General features: G+C 41.5%; 1 protein-coding gene across 3 annotated transcripts; it reads left to right on the forward strand.

Annotated features, from left to right (window-relative positions):
- The first annotated feature begins 246 nt into the window (after positions 1 to 246).
- Positions 247 to 26,370, forward strand: LOC111847460 (TNF receptor-associated factor 2-like). 3 transcript variants are annotated; one of them, XM_023818652.2, is made up of 11 exons: positions 247 to 440; positions 13,348 to 13,547; positions 15,452 to 15,530; positions 15,922 to 16,020; positions 18,218 to 18,379; positions 18,536 to 18,610; positions 19,306 to 19,380; positions 21,399 to 21,731; positions 21,818 to 21,995; positions 22,622 to 22,770; positions 23,620 to 26,370. In XM_023818652.2, the coding sequence occupies exons 2-11, from the start codon at positions 13,366 to 13,368 to the stop codon at positions 23,836 to 23,838; spliced, it is 1,551 nt and encodes a 516-aa protein (XP_023674420.1). In that variant the 5' UTR covers positions 247 to 440; positions 13,348 to 13,365; the 3' UTR covers positions 23,839 to 26,370. The 3 variants fall into 3 exon arrangements, with proteins under 3 accessions (XP_023674420.1, XP_072570873.1, XP_023674419.1); XM_072714772.1 differs by lacking the exon at positions 247 to 440 and adding an exon at positions 9,065 to 9,330; XM_023818651.2 differs by lacking the exon at positions 247 to 440 and adding an exon at positions 9,069 to 9,340.
- Positions 26,371 to 26,395: the final 25 nt, after the last annotated feature.

A 26,395-nucleotide genomic window follows, 5' to 3' on the forward strand; every position in this document is an offset into this window, starting at 1 on the left:
GCAATAATTTTTTTCTTTTGATGTGATAAGTAGACCTTTTAAGGATTGCAGAAAGGTATCATATGTGGGTTAAGTAAATTAGGTTAATGTTTCAATGGGCACTAGAAGTCAAAATGGCAAAAAATGTCCCACTTTACCTGAATTCAGCCGATCTTAGAACTCGCCGATCTCCGACCATCTTCGGTTAGACGGTGATATTTATTTATTATTGCCGTCTGGCGTCATGGTGACGCAAGGTCTCAAAGTTCCGTCCCACAGCGGCCTTGTCTGTATGTTGTTCGTAGTGGTGAAAATCTTGTGTCCTTGGGGCTAAATATGACAGGAGACCGCAAGGATTCGCCACTCTGCGTCGCGGTGATAATTGAAAGCATGTTGGAAGTTTGGGAAATGGGAAAATTTAGCTTTACAGACATTCCAGCGCTACGTCTGGAGATAGAAAGGTAAGTCGGTAAAATCACGCGCAGATTCACCCGCGCCGCAAAACATGGCATTTTGCCTTTTGGGGTTTGTTTCGTTTTTTGTCTCGTTTCGTTGTTTTGTGCCGTTCTCTATAATATGGTCAACAGCGGATCCATGACATCTGAACAAAAATGAATTAAGTACAAACAAAATATTATTTACGGGAAATTGCAACCTCCTACCTTGCGTGAGTTGAACACAGGGGGGCAGCTTTGCATAGAAAACCTGGCCAAAGAGTGAGTGTCAGAATCTTTTTGATTTTTCTGTTTAGGAAACTTGGGTAAAAAGATATTTTAAAATATTGTGCTGACGATCGGCTAGCATCATCTTCCATGGAGGTACTCTGCTTCACTTTTTATGCCTCTCGAAACAAGCTGCAGTCTCGACTCTGTGTTTGATAAACTGTCAAGCAAAACAAAACTGATTGATGTATAAAATTGGACCGCACTGTATATCAAATAAAATTAATCGAAATGCCATCTTCCCTCCACAGTTTATCGTTATATTATCAAACCGCAATAAGCAATCAAATACAGTCATAGGAAGGTAGCGCATGAAATTGCGGTTTTGTGAACCTACATTGACGGGGAGACCAAACAATGTAATGCTCTAAATAAGCTCACGGCTATTAACAACTTGTTGCTTGACGGGAATCATGAAATCTTCAGCAGATTTGTAGCCTCTTAGTGTTGCGGAGGTTAAAAGGATGCTAAGCAACAAGTAAAAATGGGACATGGCTTAATTCACCAGCCTAAAACCTACATTTCTGAGGCCTAAAAATGCCTCAGAAATGTATTTCAATTAATTAGCTGTTAGATCTGACATAGCCTACATAATGCAGCTTTATCCTTTAGTCCAAGGGTTCCGGATTCTATTTTATTTACTACATTCAGTAGTAGTTGTAGTAGTTGAAAATGTGCGCTGAAAGCTACCCCAGTACATATAAGCCACAAATTTTGAAATTAATTCTTGTCCCGTCCATTAAGCAGCTAGCTCTCCATGCACAGGTCCTATAACAAATTAAATCAATGAACCTGTACAAAACATGACAGCAGATTGTTTTATTAAGAAACTTCATGGGACAGGTAAGCAAGGGATAAAACAACTGCAAAAACGGAGCAGTAGAGGGCAGTATTACGACATCCATCACCACTTGTCATCTGTAGCATTACAATTCTGCTGCTCTAGAATTAAAATACAGCCAGTAGATACTACAGACGGTCAAACATTGGGATAATGAGTTAGGTTAAAAGCGGGCCGTGGATGGAAATTGAACAATATTTTCTTCAAAAAGTGTGAATTGTCTTATTCTGTTAACCCGCAAACTAAAAGTTATTCACTGATGTTTGGCAACATCGGCAAGCATAGCGTAGCAACATTGCTAATCAATGCTTCAGCACCTTGGACAAGTGCATGTTGCATGTGTTTGATTCTTCGGGGTTCTATTATTAAAATGCCTATGAATCATCTGGAAAAATATGAACAGGGTGACGAGAAGGAAAGGGGAAGATGGAGCAGTTGACCTGCTCACTCAGTCAGAAACTGCTTCGCTTTTTAGATATGCAGTTCTCCTTTTTGCTTCTGGCATTTCTGCAGTGTTCTTCCTCATCTCACCTTAAGTTTTCCAGCCCGGTTCCAACAAAGTGTCAGTCACTGTGGTGAACTGACATAATCAATGCAAGAAGTTTAATATGGATGCAGAACTAAGCTTTGCAAATGAACATTGTAACTAACCATGAATAAATGCCTGAAATGAACATGAAGACAATGCTATAACACATTATGGTTTTCATATATTTTTCATCAGCGTTTTTCTGATTCAGACTTCTAATGCCATATAAAAACAAATATTATCATGGATGGTGTCTTCGACATCTATCACAATCAGAATAAAGATACTTTGTTAATCCGTGTGGGGAAATTGCCTTTTTGTCTACCCCATCTTGCACTGAATGAGAGAGACAAACAGGTGAGAGCAAACTTGAGTGTCACAGCAGAGAGTCGGCCAGCAAGCTCGAGCAATTGGAGTTAAGGGTGTTGCTCATGGGACCAACAGCTGCGTTGGTCTGTCAGTCTCAGGATTTGGACTGGTACCCTTCTACTATGGACACAGTGTCCTAACCTGCTTGACCACATATAGAATGTTAAAAGCCTTTCTGTATTGACAATGTGGAACTGGTCTAGAGAAGTGAGGCAATATATTTCTTTCAATCCAGCAGGAAGGACAGAGGAGAAGTTTCTCCTGATGATTTTCCCTACTAAATATTCAGCCCCCCCCCCCCCCCCTCCCAAAGTCTCAGAACAACAAAGGACATGTGGTACAGTAATACAGTGTGATTTGAAAGGACATTTTATCCAATATTTTTAACTACATATCTCATCTAAAAGTGAGTCATGTGTCTGACAATTTAATGTATGCCTCTGTCTGCAGTACAAAAGCCTATTCATAGTTATCAGTCCCATGACTGTCTCTGAGAAAAAAACCTTTGCAACATGGTGGCAACAATCAAGAAATGAATATATCGATCATATATTAACAGAAAAGATATGAGAACAAACTGCCAGTTTTGAGCACTAACGATCCTTATACAGCACCTGCCGCAGTATTTCAGTCTCGAAAAACAGAGAACTCCCTGTCGAGAACTTCACTTTGGTGATGTCTACATATATAATCTATATGGACAAAAGTATTGGGACACCTGGCCATTACACCTACAGGACCTTTTATGACATCTCATTCTAAATCTATAGCCATGAGTTATTCCCCCTTTGCAGCTATAACAGCTGTCACTCTTCTGGGGAGGCTTTCCACAAGATTTTGGAGTGTGTCTGTGGGAATTTTTGCCCATTTATCCAGAAGAGCACTTGTGAGGTCTGGCACTCTAGTTCATCCCAAAGGTGTTTGATGGGGCTGGGGTCGGGGCTCTGTGCGGGTCATCCAAGTTCTTCCACACCAAACTCACCCAACCATGTCTTTATGGTCCTTGCTTTGTGCACTGGGGCACAGTCATACTGGAACAGAAAGTGGTCTTCCCCAAACTGTTCCCACAAAGTTGGAAGCATAGAATTGTGAAAAATGTCTTGGCATGCTGAAGCATTAAGAGTTCGCTTCGTGGCTGAGTTTCTGTTATTCCTAAATGCTTTCATTTTGCAGTAATACCACTTACAGTTGGGTCAGAATGAAACTCCTGAATTCAGTAATTGAGAGGTGTGTGCCAATACTTTTGTCCATATAGGCTGTATCCTAATTCAGGGGCTGCATCCTATTAATAAGGGTGCATTCAAAGACCAAACGTATCACAGCAATGCGACAAGGCTCCTTCAAATGGCGTCTAGAAATGCATCCTTCTTTTACCAAATCTGATATGTTTATTTAGATTTCTAGATTTTATTTAGCGTTATACTTTTTTGCTTAGCATGTTGGGTAGAAAACAATGTTACTAAAAAAAAAAAGTGCTGTACAAATAAAATGTGATATAAAGGATGCTGACAGAAGCTTCTCTTGCTGTCTGACTCAAAATCTGAATCACCAGTCATGTGTACCTAGGATTTTTGGAAATATTATTGATGGCAGTGGGTGATATGGTGGTACCAGCGCCCCAGAAAACTCCGGGACTTTCACAAAGCGTTGTGTTTAATATATAAACAATGACATCTAGTCATTAGCAGTTCTGGGCTGAAAACAAGTTAAAGCTAACTAAAGAACTACAGTGCCAGTCAAAAGTTTGGACATGCCAAACTGCCTACAAAGGAGAGTGATAGTGTCACATCACATGACCTGCCCACCTGACCTAAACACAGTAGAGATGGTTTAAGAGGAGTGTGACCAGAGAATGAAGGAAAAGCGGCCAATGACAGCTCAGCATATACACTCACCTAAAGGATTATTAGGAACACCTGTTCAATTTCTCATTAATGCAATTATCTAATCAACCAATCACATGACAGTTGCTTCAATGCATTTAGGGGTGTGGTCCTGTTCAAGACAATCTCCTGAACTCCAAACTGAATGTCAGAATGGGAAAGAAAGGTGATTTAAGCAATTTTGAGCGTGGCATGGTTGTTGGTGCCAGACGGGCTGGTCTGAGTATTTCACAATCTGCTGAGTTACTGGGATTTTCACGCACAACCATTTCTAGGGTTTACAAAGAATGGTGTGCAAAGGGAAAAACATCCAGTATGCGGCAGTCCTGTGGGCGAAAATGCCTTGTTGATGCTAGAGGTCAGAGGAGAATGGGCCGACTGATTCAAGCTGATAGAAGAGCAACTTTGACTGAAATAACCACTCGTTACAACCGAGGTATGCAGCAAAGCATCTGTGAAGCCACAACACGCACAACCTTGAGGCGGATGGGCTACAACAGCAGAAGACCCCACCGGGTACCACTCATCTCCACTACAAATAGGAAAAAGAGGCTACAATTTGGACAGTTGAAGACTGGAAAAATGTTGCCTGGTCTGATGAGTCTCGAATTCTGTTGAGACATTCAAATGGTAGAGTCAGAATTTGGCGTAAACAGAATGAGAACATGGATCCATCATGCCTTGTTACCACTGTGCAGGCTGGTGGTGGTGGTGTAATGGTGTGGGGGATGTTTTCTTGGCACACTTTAGGCCCCTTAGTGCCAATTGGGCATCGTTTAAATGCCACGGCCTACCTGAGCATTGTTTCTGACCATGTCCATCCCTTTATGACCACCATGTACCCATCCTCTGATGGCTACTTCCAGCAGGATAATGCACCATGTGACAAAGCTTGAATCATTTCAAATTGGTTTCTTGAATATGACAATGAGTTCACTGTACTACAATGGCCCCCACAGTCACCAGATCTCAACCCAATAGAGCATCTTTGGGATGTGGTGGAACGGGAGCTTCGTGCCCTGGATGTACATCCCACAAATCTCCATCAACTGCAAGATGCTATCCTATCAATATGGGCCAACATTTCTAAAGAATGCTTTCAGCACCTTGTTGAATCAATGCCACGTAGAATTAAGGCAGTTCTGAAGGCGAAAGGGGGTTAAACACCGTATTAGTATGGTGTTCCTAATAATCCTTTAGGTGAGTGTATGTGGGACCTCCTTCAGGACAGCTGGAAAAGCATCCCAGGAGGCCACCTCATCAAACTGGTGTAGAGGAGACAGTAGGTCAGCCAGTCCCTGGAGCAATTGGGGTTAAGGGCCACACTCAAGGGTCCAGTGGTGGGATCACTCTGCTGCCTACTGGATCTGAACCAGCAATCTTGTGAGTCCCAAACCACAGAGCTGCCCCCCCCCAGCGAATTATTATTTTTTTCTTTTGTTTTATACTTTTTACATCAGTGTGTAATTCCATGTATGTTATTTTATAGTGTTATAAATTACTTTTTATAAATGTACAGTGTCCTTTTGACCAGTACTATATATAAAATTGTAATGATTCTTTTCCCACAAATGAATAAGCGTCAAATGAAGTGAGTGTTAATGCTCAACCAATGCCCATAGAAGTCAAACCAGCCCAGTAACAGGCCTGCTTTCCAAATTATAGGTATTCTTTCATTTCATTCAAAATGAAAGTGTAAGAAACTAGGTTTGGAAATCAAAACCTCCCATGAAACTACCAGGGAAACTTAGGGTTTGGCCCAGATGCAATCCCCTGGCCATGAATGACTGGCCCATTAGCAGCAGTATAGATTACTGCAATAAGATTAAATTTATTTATCCCAGAGGAAATTCTTGATTAACCTATACATAAAAAACTAAGGAAAACATGGGAGTTGCTGTCGCAAGTTATATATATACATTGGGTAAATTCCATATGAAATACCTCCTTTATGAATATACTATGTCTCTGTACACAATACAGTAGGTTTCAAAATTAGAGAACAACTGAAACCCTGAGACATCAGTTTGTTTGCATGACGGCTGATGGGATTAGCTCCAAGACACAGGAAGTTAGTTGTTCCAAGAGCTTTGTTTCTCAAATATTGAAGCTGTACAAAGAAACTAAGCCATTGAAGTCCCAAAAAAAGGCCAGTCGCCTACGTAAGATGGGCTGGTAAGTGAACAGGACGATAGGGAGACTCTCAGTAAGGGATCAGTTCAACACTACAGCTGGAATTGCTCACCAAATCATTTCTGGGCAGGACAAGAATTTGTCTTGACAGGGTCTCGTCACCTGGGACAATATGGACTGAAAGCCCACTCTGCAGTGACCAAGCCACTCATCAGCAATAAAGAATGGCTAGACTACCCCTTTGTTGTGGAGCATGTTGTGTGGGCAGAGGAGAACTGGTCTAAAGTTTATTTCAGTGATGAAAGCAAATTTGTTCAAATGGGAAACATTATGTGCAGCATTGAATTGGGGAAAGACTCTACCAAAAGTGTGTGAAGTCAGTAACGTTGGGAGGGGTGAGTGTCATGGGGTGGGGTATGATCTCTGCTGCAGGAGTCAGGCCTCTTATACGGCTACATGGTAAGGTGAATGCTAATCAGTATCAAAACCTTCTTCAGCAACATGCGATTCCTTCCCTATGAGCATCATCCAATCACCCAGCCATTTTTATACAAGATAATGCCCCTTACCACACTGCAAAATAAGTAAAGTGATTCCTCAAGGCAGAAACCGTCATGGCCAGCCCAGAGTCCTGATTTGAACCCTATCAAAAGTCTTTGGAAGATAATTGGCAACAAATTTATGGCAAGCAAATAAACTACAGTTACCAAATTGTGCATCTGGAGGACAAGTGGAACTAAATCAAACAAGGGCCTCTATGCTTCCTATTAATTTCTAAATGTTATAACCATATGACAAAAACAACTATATGACAAAACTTATTTATTGGCTTCTTCTGCTATAAAATTGTAACCATTCTCTAATTTTGATTACAGACTTTATTTCCTGTTTAAGCCATTTATTTTGTGATGCGGGATAGATTTCACTATGAAATATAATATGAAAAATAATTTAATTATATGAAATATAATTTAAAATACATGTATTCTGTTAACTTTAGAATAACTTTGAATTTAGTTGAGCAATATTCTAAATTGCAAAAATGTCACTAATTTTGATTACTACTGTACAGTATATACAAAATTTTGAGTGGTTCTCAGTAAAAATAAATAAATAAATAATAAAGTAATGGTGAAAACCTGAAGAAAGTCCAGTAATTGGATGAGCAAAAATACTGTCATCTTGACTGAAACTGGAACTCTCAAAACAAATCAGTATTGCACAGCAAGCAAACAAAAAGTCATGGGACACTGAAGAGCGAGCCGGTGGTGCAGGATACGGGATATTCTTCAGGACCTCTGGGAAAGTTGCTTCAGTCTCCATAGCATCCTGATATAATTCCTGAAAGTGGAGTGCATCAGAAATGCGGATGCTATAAGCTGCCATCGATTTGCTTGTCTGAATGCAGCCACTTAAGCATTTTACCGTTCGCAACAGCGATGACTTTTAAAGGCCCTGTCATCATGATACAGTCAGTTCCTGGGGCCTTGACTTTGAACCCTTTGAGCTAAGCAGACCAGATGATAAATCAATGACTTTCGTCCGCATGGGAGATTGAAGCTGCCCAATTATCATTATCGATACTGTCGAAATATGGATTTTACCATGGAATGCAGTGTTAGATGCCTACAAGATATTGCTATGGTTGCAGCATCCTGGTTAGCCACATTAAACTGCCAAGAGTACACTTACTTCCAATGGTGTATGAAAGAGTTTGATATTCAGGGGACACAACTAAAAAATTACAATATAAAGGACTATTTATTGGGGGGGGTGAGGTGAATGAAGCCAAATTAAATATTTGGAGGGACACGTCCACCCCGTCCTGCCCGGTCCCTACGCCCTTTAATTGCTTACTTCAAATCAAAGTAGACGCCAGTATGTAAAATTCTTTGTCAGGCTATGTTTTGTGAGGACTTTCTTTCAAAAGGATTGGTTTTCTATTTGATGTGTAGTGAGATATTGACAATATTATTCAGTTGTATTTTCTATATAGACCATGACTTTATCACATTAGTATTTACTTTGTTAGGTGTTATAAGTACATAAGTAAGCCAATTGTAGTTTTCGCTACTAAGAAAATCAGACGTTTTCTTTAAACTGTTTAATAATAGGCTAGCTGTTGTTTTCACTGTACGTAACTTCTGAATTTGCATTATATTCTATACAAGTGGTACACTAATTACATAAAAATACGTATTTTATATTAATTTATTCTGTTTTATTTATATGAACAAACATTCATAATGATGCGAGTAATTTCAAGTTTAGAAAGTATTATTTATAAAATTAATAAATTAGGCTAGTAATTAAGAAAAACCTATTTCAATTGTGTCATCCCATCCAATTTAATCCCAAATTCGCCTCGCATATGCGAAAACATTCCAATGTACCCGAATTCATACTTGTGCAAATGGGAAATAAAGAATGAATGACAAATAAAATGTGTATTGTCTATACACATAATTTTTCAAATATCTAATTTATTTAAGTCATCTCACCCAAAAGACGTTATATTGCGTTGTTGCGCCTATTTAATAATTAAATCCATTTAATTAGTATTTCACTTATTTCTTCGCCAGCATGTGTGACTCAGTCGGTGACCAAGATCTTCCTACTTCGAGACATTTACCAAGTCATGATGTTATTCTCATACGTAAATGACACATAGGAATATCTGAATGAAAAATAAGTACTTTGCTGAATAGATTCTTGCGTTTGAAAGCTGTTTTCATTTTATTCGCCCGTTTGTTGTTGACCGAGCAATAAAACCTGTACTGTCCCGCCTGTCGAATGAGGCGGGGCTTATTCTTTCTAATGCCAGGGTAAAGACTGAGGGAACTGTGGCGGAATATATCCAACAATCCGACCGCCGTAAGTGTCTGTGAGTATCTCCTACGAGCGTTAAGAATCCGCTTTTCATTATGTTTCTCCGAACCGACGAGGTGCTCGTGTTACGTGCCGCTGTACTTCCCGTCCTTGTAGGGGTCGTAGTTGAAAGTGCGTGTTACTCCGCGTAGGCCTTTGTTGTCTTATTTTCGCACGTTATTATTATGCTTTTTGTTAGGCCTGCTTACTGAGAATTTAGTAGCATACAGACCAACTAACATTACTGCGCGTCCCCATCTCTGCCAGGACTATGGGAGGATCGACATTTGTTATTCTTGTCATATAACTTTGCACTGTAGTAGTACTGCGAAACTAAAGTTTGAAATGGCACTAAACCACCTAATTGCTGGCGTGGCAGCGCTGGATGTCTCTGTTCCTCCTGGTGTGACCGTTATTATTCATGCGAGACTGCGGTAAATGAGTGTTTGCCGGATATATTTATTTATATATAAAAGTGTGTGTGTGTGTGTGTGTGTGTGTGTGTGTGTGTGTGTGTATATATAATGAATTACTCCCATCAGGAAGCTTGCGCTGTATGTAATGTGAACAGGTTCCAAACTGGTTTAGCTTTGTTTACGATACCCTTGAAATGCAGCTTGCTGCGAGCAGTAATTTGAGTATCGCGAGACTTCCGGATAATTTTTAAAAGGTACATTAGTGTAGATATCAATTATGTCTTGCTGTTCAGAGTAAGGATTAACTCTTTTTTTTCTGTAACACTGCTAAGAAATGTCATTACCAGGGGTCAACACAGTCGCAAAGTCTGAAGGACATTTTGCTCAAAATGGAACGTTATTTTATTATTATTATTAACTGCAGACGTGATATTTAAAAACGTAGCCTGTACATTCATTATGGTAGTAAATATATTCAGTACCAGGGATGTTATTAGACCTATTTGGATAGAAAGTCACCTGTCATGATAACTAATTATAAAGGATATAGCATGTTTTTTCCTTTCATTGTTCATTCAGTTTATTGAGTTAATACAAAAAAATTACAATCTTTTTTGCCATTTGTGAATTTGTAGTTCGCAAGGATTACTTTTCAAGTTGAACTCTTTTGTCTGTATGTTAGTTATTGTATCTTAGTAACGACTTTCTTTTAACAGGGAACAAGTTTTACTGATAAGATTATGTGTGACATATTGACTAAAGGTTGAATGGCAATAGCTCTCAGACCAAAAAGGATTTTCTCCTCCCATTTCATTTATAATCTTAATGTTTAATCTCCATGACCATAAGCTCCTGAATAAAGCCCCATTGTGCATTCTTGGTTTACCACCCTACCTTTTATGATCCTCCTTCCAGTTTCTCTTACCATTCCTCCCAGCAACAGTGTTTACAACTTGTCAAACCAGGCATATGTGTGTTCAAGAAACTACAGGTGCAGAGTAGGCAATAACCCAGGACAAGGCACCAACGATTGATTGGGAGAGGGCTGCGCACACACAACCAACCCATTGTTGGGTACACACACACACACACACACACACGGTTTGGTAACTCCAGTTCACCTTTGAATGGATTTTGACTGTGGGGGGGGAAACCAAAGTACCTAGAGCAGGGGTGGCCAATCTTATCCGCAAAGGGCCAGTGTGTATGCGGGTTTTTGCTGCAACTCCCTAATTAGATTACTAATTAGAGGACTGATTGACTGAAGAGTCCCCACACCAGGGTTTGAACAGCTGGCCTACAGGTTATCCCAAAAACCTGCATACACACCGGCCCTTTGTGAATAAGATTGGCCACCCCTGACCTAGAGGAAACCCCATGAGAACACGAGGAGAATCTGGAAACTCCAAACACGTTGAGCCAGGGTCAAGAAATCCAGTCCCGATGGTGTGTAACTAGAAATAACAGTCTTGTCATTAAAATTACAAATTGAACTTGTGGTTTAATCTTGGAGATTTTCAGGAAATCCCTTTTTGTCTCCTTAGTGTGTTGTAATTTGATCCCATTTCTATTTTAATTTTAAAAGTGAAAACCCAAGTGACGGTTAAGCGCATTGGAGTGGGAGAAGGGCATCAGATCCTCATTTTGGTCAGTATGTGGGTATATGTATTTCCCTTGAACATGAAAGCGTTATCGAAAGGGAAATGTGCTGTAGGCTAAGTTGTTTCCATGATGGTCTTACTACTGGTAGTGTTGGTCATGAACTATGATCAATAAAGATGTTCCCGCTTTCTGTTTCCACATTTGTGTAAGAGTTCTGTAAAAGGCAATATCATGTAGATAAGACGCAGTAGAGGTTTTTTCCCTAGTTCAACTTACTGTTAATCAAATTTCCTGTTATTACTGTTGATAATGTTTGTGTTTAAAATTTTCCCTATGTCCGTGTAGCTTACAACCTATATAAAGTCAATTAAGGCCATTAAGAAACTCTAATAAATGTACAATTATTTAAGTTTAAAAATGTATTAAATATAAAATGCTATGTATTTGAACTTTTCAATTTAGAGGGCACTAAAACCAAGTATCAACATTTACTTTGGTATTAAAATCGACACCAATTACACAAAAAATGTAATGCTTCAAATATTAAATTCCACACTTCACTGTAGACAGCTACAACTCACTGCAGAGTTTTCAGGAGCGTGTAGCCATGTGTATTTATAGATACTCAACTATGTCACAGAACCCACAACTAAAAATAACATTCTCTTTAGATCATATAGGCTTTTATTGAGCATAGGCATGAATATTTTGAACATTGCATTACTGATTTGGCTCTAATCAGTAAATTATTCTGTGGTACTTTTTTTGCTGTTTATGAATAGGTTTACAGGTATTGGTTTAAATGCAGTGACTCTTTAAAGCTTGTTAGACTTGAGCATTTTTGATCAGTGTGGCCTGACTGTAATGAAACCCTCCTGCATTAGGACTGCTTCTCAGTTCATGGAGTTATTAAACATAGAACATCCATGCTTCAGTTTAACAGGATGTTCTCAGTGGTGGGTGTGAACCCAACTGACAAGCTAAACAGGGTTTACATGTTTTCAAAATAGATTGCTAAATTCGTAGAAGAGGTCATTCACTTCAACCGACTTTACTGACATGTTAGTAGCCCTAGATAGTTAGTAGGTCAAATAATTTACATTTTAGAAAATCTCTTGACTGAACAGTTGACCACTAATCAACATGACATCAACTGTAAAAATAAATAAATAAATAATTAGCCATCCATGACTTCGCTTAGCTTAAAGGCGCCCTATTATGTTCATGTTCATTGTTCATAAGTTTAATTTAAGGATCTGTAGACAGATCCTTGCAGGTAGGCGGCCAATAAGGACTGTCTTACGAGGTGACCTCACCATGTCAAGGAAGTAAGGACTGGAATTCCAACAGGACATTTCAGGCAGATTAGAGAAGAGTGCTTCCTGTGACATTTCTGTTGTATTATAAATTTTGCGATTTTGCTCAGATCTTGCGTGTGGATGTGCTTGATGACTGATCATTTCAGGTGCACTGCCGGACCCTGGTGACAGGGAAGTGTATTACAATGACCTTACTGCATATTTATTTGCAGAATCACATCCAAACACCTCAGAAAAAATTCCATTCTTTGCATACCTTTGGCCGATTGTAATTCTCACAGGATGTAAAGTTCAGAGGACAAGTCAAAGATTAAGAAAACAAAAATGTTGCATGACAGACAAAAAACATCTGTGATAGAATAAAATAAGATTGCTAGTTATAAAGGTATTTAACTGGGTCACAGTACTTGCTTAGATGTCTATTAGCCTTTCTTTTTATAGCACTGCATGTGGTTAGGCATGCACGATGCGTGACATGCAGCAACTGCTGTCAGATGTCAGAGCATCATCTCAGTCTGATCTCGGTATGATTGTTAGTCATGTGTTTTATGTCATACTTGGCTCGGGATTTGGAGCCTACGTGACTTTTTGTTTTTTATGCAGAAATCATGGGATATTCTGTTCTTTGTGGGGTCAGGGAATAACCTTGCGTGTTTAAACCTCTTCCTCCTTTCTTCCTCCCACAGGACACCGCATGCTGATGGATGACTATGGCATCTTTGGCTCCCGCTCTGGACATTGCAGCAGCAGGGATGCCGCAACAGATCCTGTCGGTGCCCATGCAGAATAAATACCAATGTCAACATTGCAGCGGCGTCCTAAGGAAGCCAGTCCAGGCCCCTTGTGGGCACAGATTCTGTGCTCACTGTCACAAATTTCTCACCAGGTATCTGGTCAATCCAACGCCACCCCTTCCCAGCTCACATGCACACAGTGCTTCATTCTTTCCTTACCTGCTAAAGGTGGCTTCACACATTCTGCTGTTGCCATTGTTTTATCTATTTATTTCCCATCATCCCTTGCTTTACTGCTTGGCATGTGGTTGCTCTCAACAATGGGGACACACCGTTGCTGGTAATGGCATAGTTTGGAGCTACTCTGCTCTCCAGGACCCCAAGTGGAGAAAAGATCCTTCTGCCCTTAAATCTGCAGTGCTTCAAGTCTGTTGCTGAAGATTTGCTGTTTCTTGGCAGTCAGACAATAAAATGCCTGCAAGGATTCAATCCCAAGGCCTTGATAGGGGTAGAGGGGACTGAGAGGAGGATTTAGTCAAAGCACAGAATCTCTGATTTGTTGTTTGTACGATTGAACTATGTCATGATTTGAATTCTGCTTAACCAGCATCCCTTGTAGGAGAAAACTAGCAGGGTGATTTTGCACCAGTTTGCAAAAACAGTTTCCAGGAAGCTGCTGTACTTGCAAGCTCTTAAAACATTAACTCTTTATGGGAAAGGTGGTTTTTGGCTTTGCATGCTAAATTATACAACTTTTTTTATTATCCATGACTCCAGAGTGCTTTTGAATATTCTGGGAATAAACAGAATCTAAATAGGTGCATTCTTGCTAGTCGCAAAAAGTGTATTTTTTCGATCTTTTTTTAAATCCATTTACGGAGCGAGATAAGTTTCTGTATTTCCCAGCTACTAAACATGAAATGAAACGAAAGTCAAATCACACTTAATTTCATTACAGAGTGGTTAATGTTGTAGCAAGTGCCTGCAAAGGTGGTATATTTCCTAAGGCAACTGCAAAGGGCCTTGTAAATATGTACTTGTGTGACAGATGGCTTTTACACTTCCCACACACACGTCTAGCTCCTTTGCACCAGTGATCTGCAGAACACCCCCTTTTTTTCCATTTCTCTCATATGTGGACTTTGACTAATGATATTTTTCTGGCAGTAAGTGGACAGAATGAGTGTTCTTTACGTGGTTGGTTTTTTTGCGAAATGGTGTCTACATACACACGACAGGTGATGAACGGGATTTCCCTGCTGTGGTCTGTTTCAAGTAAAAGGGTAGTGTGGAGTTTGAGGGTGCAATGCTCAGAAGCTGTGGTGAGAACATCACCCATAAAACTTTGTCTGTCTGACTTCAAAATAAACTCTGCAAAATATTTCCGTTCTGTTTCCAAAGAAATGATACCACTGTATACGTTTTCCAGGATGATCTATTTCTTTCTTTCTTTTTTTTTTAAAACGTGGGAACCGGCTCATGCTGGTTAATCTTGAAACAGCCTCTGGTTGAAACTGGGATCAGGAACACGTAGTGACACTTGGGTAAATTCTGGACAAAATGTGGTTGAGGGGATTTGAAGGAGCAGCACGAATTCAGTGAAAATGGGAAGAGAGGCAGCAAAATAAAGGCCAGAAAAAAAACAACCACAAGCCAATTTATGGAGACCACGGGACGAAAGCAGTCAGCAGGTTCCCACTGACTGTGCATGACTGCTGGGACCCAATGTCATGCGCATGCCATGAGGACTTTAGCCCTTTTAAATCCCTTAATACAGTGTTTCTCAACCCAGTCCTCAGCGAACCCCAGCCAGTCCACGTTTTTGCTCCCTCCCAGCTCCCAGCCAATCAGGAACACCGAATAGCTGGTACAGGGGAGCTGGGAGGGAGCAAAAACGTGGACTGGCTGGGGTTCGCTGAGGACTGGGTTGAGAAACACTGCCTTAATAATTCATATGCGGTCCTATCAGATGCGGAAATCTGACTGGGTGGGCGTCCTCTTCTCCTGTTTCTGATTGGTCATCGGGGTAAAAGCAGGATCTGTATCTCTCCTCCAGCTCGGGACCCAAGCCCTGTGAAGCATGTCAGACGGAGGAGATTTTCGAAGCGGAGATATCTATCCTCAAGAGCAGCAACGTATGTTTCATGCCCATGTTGAGCAGGGTCCTCTGCCCTGGGTGTCTCTGTACAGTACATGCAGTAAAGGAATGGCTTAATTCCAGTTCTGCATTTTTACTTTCCATTCTGTTAATGTTTTCCAAAGCAGAACATGGAATGACACTTTGGGGGAGGGGGGGGTTTCCTATATTCATTCTTCCTGTAACTATTCACGTACTTCCTGCCCAGTAGATGAAACAAGCATGCTTCATTTGTTAGTTACATTCAGCCACAAACCAATAGTACCAGTCATTGCCTGCATTTGCTTACTCAGATGGGTCTAGTGGAGACAGATCACCCTCAGTTTGTGTCTCAATCACGTGACTCACCTCGGCATCACATCTGTGTCTGTTTGCGGTTCCCCTGCCAGGCGTTTCCAGACAATGCGGCACGGAGAGAGATTGAAGGTCTGCCCGCCAGCTGTCCCAGCGAAGGCTGTAATTGGAAAGGAATCGTGAAAGATTACGAGGTTTATACATGTTTTTTTTCCTGCCGACCCATGGATCAAATCATTCTTTTTCCCTTTGCTGGTTAGTTTACCTGCCAGTTGTTTTTCTTTTCCTACCCCTGTTGAAGACTAAAGGCCATTGAGACAAAAAGGCTTTTAAAAAGGCTTCTCACATGCCTCATCTCCGCCTGATTTATTTTTTTTAAACTCTTCTCCATACATCAAACGCATGAAGGAAATGGCAATGATTATTTGATTATTTATTATAAAATAAAGCACCGATATAACATAATGGTACAATAGTATACCTTTTATTGATTAGTGTCGGAGGATTTCGCTCGTCACCACATACTGATAACTCTGTTAACTGCTGTTTGCCTGTGAACTAAATGAGGAATTTCTCTGGACGAATGGAATTTAGGGATCACTGGCGTTAAAAGTACAAGGGGAGGGGAGGAGGGGGTGGTAAGCCAAGGTTGGGGGTTCAGTTCCCGCCTCCGGCTCTCTGTGGGCGTGTGGAATTTTTTTGTTCTTTTGGTTTTTTTTTGTGCAGGTTTTTCTGGTCTTCTCGGGTATGTGTGTGCGTGTCCTGAGACACACTTGGATGCGGATCAGGTTGACGCCAGTTTAAGGCCCCCATGCTTAGCCTCCCGGGTGACTGTGACACTGTATTGTGGTCATGGTAAACGGATGGGTAATCGAGTCAAGGGCAAAGATTAAAATGTCACGTGGACACAGTAATTATGGTAGTTGCTATTACTAGGCACTGAATGTGGCCATTTATGGAGCCTGGAAAGTCCCTTTCGGTTTCTGAATCATAGGTACTTTCCTCTAACAGCTGTGCTTTTCATACTGTTTTGACTTTGTAAGGAAGATATATTACTGCAGTTCATCTCATTTTGTTTCTAACTTGTATAAAAGGTTCCTGAAATCCCTGCTTTAACACAAATATTACAATTCTGAAAGTGTTTTCTATAGACTTCTTAATAGATATAAATTGACCTGGATAAGAATGATGAAAAATAATAATAATTGCCCTTTCTTGACCCCCATTAAAATAGTAGATAAATCACTATAAGTCTCTTTTTAACCCTTAGCAGTACTATTTGAAAGTCAAATGAAATAGCTGGTGAGTATACTTCCAAAGAAATGAGTTTGGTTCTTACATGTCTCAATGCTTTGCATGCTTGTGGTTGCTGTAACAGGATATAAGATTCTCAAACATTTCCTAAGAATTCAAACTAAACTTGATAACATCAAATTACTGATAACACACAGGAATGCCTTTCTGTGTAATGCCATGGTTATGTATGGACCTGACTTATGATAGGCAGGAAGTCTGACTAAGAAATGAGGAATCTCTTTATGGTGAGAGCAAGTTAGTCATTGGTCCCTGATGTGCGTGCGAGTCCTGTGTTTGTCGGCCTGCAGTAGATTAGTACATGACAATAGATATGTTATTTCATGTCAAATGAAACTTAGCACAATGAGCCAAAATATACAATGCATGCAATTATGCAATAGGCAAAATACATACAATTATGCAGTAAGTTATGCATTAGCAGAGGACATGTACTACGAATTAAGCAATAAACAGGATAACCAATAAACATAAGCTCATGAAAATGTAGCTGAATTGGATATATAACAGACAACTGGAGGACTAGGAATCCAAGAGATTGGTGAGTTTTTTTGATGTACGGTTGAAATGTTTATATCAAAGTTAGAAGAGGAAGCTGGGCAAGGCCAGTTTGTTCTTGGTTAGTAGTGAAAAAACAGGGTCCAGTGATCCAGAGTGGGTTGTTCCCGCAGCTGTGGTGAATATAGTGATTGGTTGGCTTTTGCGGCATCTGCTATTGACGTCATGAGAGCTTGCTAGGCACGGTAAGGGGGAGTTTAATTGGGTCCGGTTTTGCCATAGGGCTCATACACTGCAGTAGCATTTTCAAGGAATGAGGCAGTGCAGGGCGGAGTTGTGGGCTCCATGTTCCAGCCATGGTCTTAATGAAGTGGTCCATATGCTGCTGGGGCACCACGGTTTGAACCGGCTTCACGGTTGTGGTTTTGGGAGTCTGCTCTCCGCTCATGGAGTCTGTAGCTGGGCCGGAAGGTGCCACTGGTGGGGCCAGCTGCTCGTTTTGTCAAGTGGGGCGTTGGAGGATGAGCAGTGGCGTGGGCGAAAACGTAACAACAATGGCACATTCTTTTTGGCCCATAGGTGCAGCATGAAGGCAAGTGCAAGTATGAACGCATCCCGTGCAAAGCCTGTCACCTGCCCGTCCTGCGCAGTGAGCTGGAGCGGCACAGCGATAGGGAATGCGAGGAGAGGACCCTCAACTGCAAATACTGTAAAGCCTCCTTCAGTTTCCGGGACATCAAGGTAGGAGCTCGCCGCTCAAAATGACTGTTGAGTCCGATAACCAAGGTGTCTCTGATTTAGTAGTTCCTCTCATACTTACCAAGTACGTTATGCTGGTTTCTCCTTGGTTTGGCTTTCCACTAACCATATCGCACTTCAAACCCGGATATCCTGCAGGCTCATGACGAAGTATGTCAGAAATTCCCCATCCAATGCAAAGACTGCGGAAAGAAGAAGATCCCACGAGAAAAGGTTCTCTTCCTTTACTCTTAAGTTTGATACAATGGGAACGTTGTAGTAAAGCTGCCGGGTTTATGAGAATAGTATGACCCAGAAAAATTACCCATATTTCGAAACTATGATTCCTGCCTGTTTTTCTGAGAACTTATCGAACACCAGCCTGTATTGAGGGTTGAATAGTTTTGCTAACCCTTGTTCCCAATCATTGCTAAAGAACCTGTTTGCTTCTTCTTCTTCTTTAACAAGACAGAGCAAAATGTTGTTAGACGAGCTTTTGATTCACCTTGTATTATTTATTTCTGTAAACCTCCCTAGTATTGTTTTGGGTGTTTTGTCTGAAAAAATGTTTATTGAACATCATAAGGCAAAAAAAGCATGAGTACAGTCAGAGTAATATGGTTTATAAAATAAAACCCAAAATCTAAACACCCACCCAACTCTTCACCATTATATAGAGTTCATTCATTCATAATTCTTGTCCCAAACCCTCCCCCCATCCATTATGCACTGTTGCCCCCCTCCCCTAAACAGTACTTGTCCCTTGAAATAAAATAAAGCAAAGGGAGAAATAAATAGCTACAAAAATAAATATACGAAATAAAACGGAAAAAAACTACTGGTGTACAACAGCTGCCCTCCCCAGCTGTAGACCATGAGGGCTGCCTTCAGGAAGTCACCCTGACCTTCGCACGTTGTCCCTCTTCCAGTTTCCTGAGCACAGTCGGTCCTGTGGGAAGTCCAAGGTTTCCTGTCCATTCAGTGTGCTGGGTTGCAGAACAGTGGTAAGTGTGTTGACATACATTTTCGCAATTGTGTGTCAGTTGGTTCCCAGAACTAGTATTTGTTTTTTTTTATCTAACCAAGCTTTTTTGGTTCCTCACTACAACTATAGGTCGTTAGCCAAGGGCGTAACCCATTATTCATACGTTTTCCTGGTCCCGCCTTTACCATCTGGGATTTCTTTTAAGCCAGATGATTACTATAGAAGGTAATAAGAGGATAAGAAAAGAGTAAAATCTTTCTCATGCAGGAGTGGTGAGATTTCCTGGTACAAGAAGTAGTTAATTTAGTGTTTCATCTCCCTCCCAACTGAAAGCAAAAAACATGGACTGTCTGGGGGCCTCCGAGGACCAGTTTGAGAAAAAAAGTTAATTGCAGGTTATTGCATTGAAAGCTTTGGGAGTTGTGAAAAGTCAGTGCTTCTCGTAAGCAGACATGCACTTCTGCAATACTCTGTATTTGCTGTAATACTCTGTTTCTGTAATTCTCTCACACCCTGTCTAATCTGCCCTAAGGGCATATTCAAAGTGCAACCACAGAGGCTTTAGAAATACTGGGGATTTCCATGACGTCGCTTAGCAGATTTTAGACCGGATTGAAACTGTTTTGTTGCTGCTGCTGCAGACGCTTATCTGATTAGCATGATAACTCCAGCAGTATTTGATGGTACTTTGTAGACAGGTCTTTGCAAACAATCTTTATGGGTGAAGATCTAATCAAATTTTCTGAAAAATTGCACAAAAAATTGAAGCAGCCCCTCTGGCAACCAATAATGTAATAATTTTCCGTTCTTAATTTAATAAAAGTTGATAATGTAATAACTGGCCAATGACCTGAATTCACTTTATTGTCCATGTACAACTGCATGTACTAGGAATTTGTTTTGGCAATATCGGTGTTTACATTTACAGACAACATAGAAGAACAAAAAACATAAATTAAGAAAAACAGATAAGTAGGGCAGCACGGTGGCACAGTGGTTAGCACTGCTGCCTCACAGCAAAGAAGGTCCTGGGTTCTATGTGGAGTTTGCAAGCTCTCCCCGAGTTCCCGTGGGCTTTCGCCGGTGGCTCCGGTTTCCTCCCTCCGCTCAGAAGCGTGCAGGGTAGGCTGATTGGCGTGTCTAAATTGGCCCTGTGGTGTGTTGGCGCCCGCTCAGGGTTGGTTCCCGTCTGTGCCCGATGCTCCGGGCCCCCCGTGACCCTGGTGGGGATTAAGCGGTTATGATAATGGATGGATGGATGGATAGAAATAATAGAATAAAGGAATAAAAGAGTGCATGTTACAAAATATAAGTATAGTAAGGGGAACAGAGGTAGTGGTGCAGTAATGTGATACATTATGGACGTTTTGGTGATGAATTGAGACCTGTTACATTTTTATACAAAATGCACCAAAATTGAAGCAATGCCACTTTGTGACGGCTAAAGGAAGAGCAGCTGCTGGTCAGAGTGTGTAGATGGGCTAGAGATTGTAGCGGTTGGGGGGTGTGGGAGGAGTAGGGATTAGATGGGGGGGGGGGGTGACAGGGCTGTGCGGGGAATACATTGTTGTTCCAGCAGCATTTATTTTGACATTGTACTGTTACCAAATGGAGATAAGATGTCCAGTGGTGGTGCAGTGTGTTCTCATATAGTGTGAGATGTCCAGTGGTGGTGCAGTGTGTTCTCATATAGTGTGAGATGTCCAGTGGTGGTGCAGTGTGTTCTCATATAGTGTGAGATGTCCAGTGGTGGTGCAGTGTGTTCTCATATAGTGTGAGATGTCCAGTGGTGGTGCAGTGTGTTCTCATATAGTGTGAGATGTCCAGTGGTGGTGCAGTGTGTTCTCATATAGGCAATGCTGCTTTGTAGCTGGACAGTAGATAATATCCATCGTCCACTGGGTAGATATTTTCTTGCAAAGCGCAAGCTTGAGATAAAAGAGCCTCAGCCTGGAAATGGGGCGACAAACATTTGCTTTCAAAGACAAGTTGAGGAGCATGGAGCAGAGGATTTTATCCTGCACTGATGTGTTGCAGGTAGAGAATGAGAAGCAGACAGAGCATGAGCATTCCAGCATCTCGGAGCACTTGCGCCTCCTGCTGGACCGACTCTGCCAGATACAGCAACTGGCAGAGGATCCTGGGGAATGGCAGGAGGACTCGGGACTGGGGCTGTATCGTGCCCCTGAGGAAAAGGAGACGCCTGTGAGTGGAGTGGGCCAGACAACCAGCCTGGAGCAGAAGACGACAGCACTGGAGAACATTGTGTGTGTGCTGAACCGGGAAGTGGAGAGGAGCTCATTCACCTTGGAGGCGTTCTCCCGGCAACACCGGCTAGACCAGGAGAAGATCGAGAACCTCGCAAATAAGGTGCCAGGGATTAGCTGTGACACAGTGCTGGGAGACGGATGCTCACTCAGTTCCAGAGGTTAACGTGCCCCCCCTCTTCCGATCAGATACGGCAGATGGAGCGTACACTCACTCTGAGGGACATCCAGCTGACCGAGACGGAGCAGAAAGTGCAGGAGCTCGAGTTCTGCACCTATGACGGCGTCTTCGTCTGGAAGATTACGGACTTTGCCCGGCGTCGCCAGGAAGCCTTGGCGGGTAGATCTCCTGCCATGTTCTCTCCAGGTCAGACTCTCCCACACCTGGCTTCCACCTACCTGGTCTTAGAGGCCTCAGTCTAGAAAAGGGGTTGGCATTCCTATCCAAAAATGACCATGGTAAATGCAGGTTTTCACTACAATTCCCTAATTAGATCACTAATTAGAGGACTGATTGGCTGCAGAGTCCTCACACCTGGGTTTGAACAGCTGACGTAAAGTTTATCCCAAAAAACCTGCATACACACCGACCCTTTGCAGATAAGATTGGCCACCCCTGGTATAGAGTCTGCATTGTTAGGGCCGTCCAATAGGGAGGAGATAGGGTGAGACTTCCAAGGATTCAGACCCTTGGCGGGGGGTGTGAGTGTGTAAGCGAGAATAAGGATAGCCTTGGTTTGGAGTGGGTGGGGTGCATTCGGCCCAGCCATGTTTTTTTGCGGCCCTGGCCTTCATTTAAATAGTATGGTACACAGCACAGTTACATCACAATGGTTGGCCCTGACTTGTACCCCTTTTATGTTTCTTATCAGAACCTCTTTAGATGCATTCTGGATCGGCCTGGTTTTCAACAGTTCCTGAAGTGTTTTGTAATGTAGGGCGTCATGCAGTGCAGGGACTTTGTCTGAAAGCAGCTTCCCATTCCTCCCACAGCTTTCTTCTCCAGCAAGTACGGCTATAAGATGTGCCTGCGACTGTACCTGAATGGCGATGGCACAGGTCGCGGGACGCACCTCTCGCTGTTCTTTGTGGTAATGAAGGGGAAGTACGACGCCCTGCTCAAGTGGCCCTTCAGCCAGAAGGTACAATGGCTCCCTCTTTCCTCCTATAAAGGGCCCCTATTATGCTGTTCCAATTTTTCCCTTTTCCTTTAGTGTGTTATATGGCTATATTTGCATGAAAACAGTCTGCAACGTCTTAAGGCCCAAAGTACACGCCAAAGAGAGTAACTCTCTCCGTAGAAACTATTCTTCTGTAATATTCCTGAAACGCCTAGAAATTCCAGCCCATATGTCCATGACATGGTGAAGTCATCTCGTAGCACAATCCTTATTGGCTGCCTTCCTGCGTGGATCTGTCTGCAATCTGCAAGACAGGGCGGAATGTATAGGTCAAGTGGACCAAAAGGGCAAACCTACCAATCAGAGCACACTGGGTTCATCAGGGGTGGGGCTTAAAGCTCAAAGCATTTCAGACAGAGTTATAGAAAACGTGAAGAGAAATGGACAGTATGAGGAATAATAATGTTTTTGAACATTGAAGCATGTAAATGTATTCTAGTAGACCCCAAAAATAAAATAAACAGTGACAATGAGCATAATAGGGCCCGTTTACCCATGCTGACAGTTTCTGGAGTAACAGCTTTGCTCTAAATTCCGAAACATGGCTGCAGCGCTACATAAACAAAGCAGCATCTTTCTTACCTAAGTAGCTCAGGTTTAGTTTTGTAAAGGGAAAGTTTTGTAGTTTTGTATGTCATTTTATTGAATGAGAGGTGACCCCTGGTAAAAAAAGAAAGCAGACCTATTTTGGAAGTTGACCCAGATTAACTGTGGGCGGCTGATCGTGTTCATCTTGGTTAAATTTTCTTCTCCAGTAGCATTTCTGACACCGTTTGTCCCTCCCTGGCACCCTACCATCTCTTGACCTAGGTGACACTGATGCTGCTGGATCAGAACAATCGCGAGCACATCATTGACGCCTTCCGGCCCGACGTCAACTCCAGCTCCTTCCAGAGGCCCATTAATGAGATGAACATCGCGAGTGGCTGCCCTCTCTTCTGCCCACTGGCCAAGCTGGCTGGCAAGAGCTCCTACTTGAGAGATGACACCATCTTCATCAAGGCCATCGTGGACCTCACAGGTCTCTAGCAATCCTGGGCTAGGCTGTGTTGCACAGACCTGAGTCTGGTCAGATGAGCAGTGTTTGGCATCTGTGGAAGATGGCCATTTAAAAAAAATATTTAAATAAAAATTATATTAATTATAATTATTATTGGCAGCAATGAGGATTGAAAGGTGACCGTAATCATGTGATAGACTGATTGATTGCCTCATTTGCGCCATGTACTAATAATAATTAAGAATATTAAATATTATAGCAAATTCAGCTATAAGTACATGACATGTACATTAAGTATACTATTAATTACAGTGCTGTCTGCGGTTCACAAACACAATCCATTCCAGGAAAGCGAACCAATTTGTACGCAAACCAAGGCAATTTTTCCCATAAGAAAGAATTGAAATGCGATTAATTTGTTCACAAGCCTACTGGAAGATTTGCACATGCTAAATACACACGAGGATCGGACCGGGTACATACAAGACACACACGCTCGACAATAGGAAAATGCAACCATTAACATTAACAACAACAACAATACAAGGGCTATTTACAGTTGCACGCGGGGCATGCTGGGACATGTGTCCCTCCGGTGCTACGCTAGTAATAAAAAAAAAGGAATCTGGTCCAGGAATCTGTTCGTCGACCAAATTTTGTACGCGAACCAAATTATTCGTAGGCCAATGCATTCGTGAACCGCAGGCACCACTGTATTTCAAATTATGAATAAGATCCATCCATCCACTTTACAACCTCTTAGCCTGAGTAAGGTTATGGGGTAAATTAGTTCATCATCACTTAATATACTTATACTTAATAATACATATAGTACTATTAGTTGGATATTATTATTACCAGCCATAATCCAAAGTATATCAGCATTTGCCTTTTGGTAGCAGCTGCTTGTCGCAGGGCTGCCTGAAGGGGGAGACAGAGAGCAAAGATACTGGCCACTGTAGGTACTGCATTAGCGCTTAGAGCTTTTCTGACTTTAAAAAATAAGCTTGATATGTGATAGCATGATATCTAAATTGTTTTTAGTCAACTTATCCACCAGTGCTTCATGAATTGGAGGATGACCTCAAGTGACCTATAAAAAAAAATGGGAAACATTAAGTGCAGGTGTGAAGTGCACTGATAGGACAGTTCATATCAGGCTCCTAGAAGCAGGACTGGGGTCCCATTAAGCAAGGAAGAAGCCCTTCATTAATGCGAAGCAGAGATGAACCAAGCTGGAGTTGGCAAAACAATGTATATTTTACAAAGGCACATGCCCATAAACTGTGAAAAGAGTGAAACTGAAAATTTTGCTGCAGTCTTTTTCACCTGCAGTAATTTTTTCACCTGGTGTTTCTAAAAAGGATGAAACTCTGCCAAGCTTTGCATGCATCTAGTGTGCAATCCCCAGCAAATCCATCAAAGCCTACTTAATATTCCTAGTTGTTGTTTAATATTAAAGCCTAGTTGATATTCAACTTGTCTGTGTACCGTTACAGTCAAGCACGCAGACTTTGTATACATACACAGGCAAAGTAGTATACATACAAGTTGTGCTTAGCTTATGTGTACAGCAATGCTTTTCCAGTACACCAGACTACCTATTCCGTGTACTTATGCAGTCGTTGATAGACCCAAAATCTTGGCTCAACACCACGATGATGAAATTTGACACACACACTGTGCACAGACTGTAATGACACATGGCTGAGTGAAGTATGAAGTAGGCTTCAGTCCATTTAGTCTTTTCACCGTGTCTTTATGAGCCACTGTATAGCTGATTAGGTTAGAATTCTCTGCCTACGAGTAGATGGTTGTCTGTTCGTGTCCCATGTGCAGCATTAGACACTTCATCTTGTCATAGTGAAAAGTCAAATGTATTTTAGAGCATTGTATTAGAGTTGAAAGGTTTGGGGTGGGGGGGTGATACACTAAGACGTAATGGGCAAAAATCCTCTGTTTGTTGGTGGTTTGGCTCTTTGGGGTGGGACCCCAAACTGCACCATAGACCGCGTGATGCTGGTTATTAATGTACTGTGCAAAGGTCTTAGAATGATATTTAAACGATCTTCATGTTGGTGCAAAACATTGCTGTTATGTTAGTTAAGCTGATCCATTTTGACAATTTCAAAAGTCATCCCAGTATTTGCAGCAACCAATGCACAAATGTATTTTTTGACTGCACCATAGAGCACCTGATATGACTAATCAATACATGACTTTTTAAGCCCAGACTTTTAATACTATTGAAATGAATTAAGTGAACTTGTGATAAAATGTAATACATGGAATGATTGAGGTGGGTTTGGGAAGCTGTGTTCATCTGATTTTTTTTTTTGTTGGATGGCTAGTTTAATTAGTTTAAATAAGTTAAATTTCAATTTAATTTCAATTAGCTTTTGTGTTTCTCATAATATGCATAGAAATTGTGTTAAATTGTGATTTTTTCTGGCAAATACCTGTACAACAAAGAGAGCTTTAAACATTTTCTTTGCCTAAGACTTTTGCACAGTTCTGTACACATGCTTTGGCATCTGCCGAATAAATAATGCAAAACATCATCCAGTTTTATACGTGTGGATTTCT

Source organism: Paramormyrops kingsleyae, chromosome 7 (assembly GCF_048594095.1).
Source record: "Paramormyrops kingsleyae isolate MSU_618 chromosome 7, PKINGS_0.4, whole genome shotgun sequence".
Classification (NCBI taxonomy): Eukaryota; Metazoa; Chordata; class Actinopteri; order Osteoglossiformes; family Mormyridae; genus Paramormyrops; species Paramormyrops kingsleyae.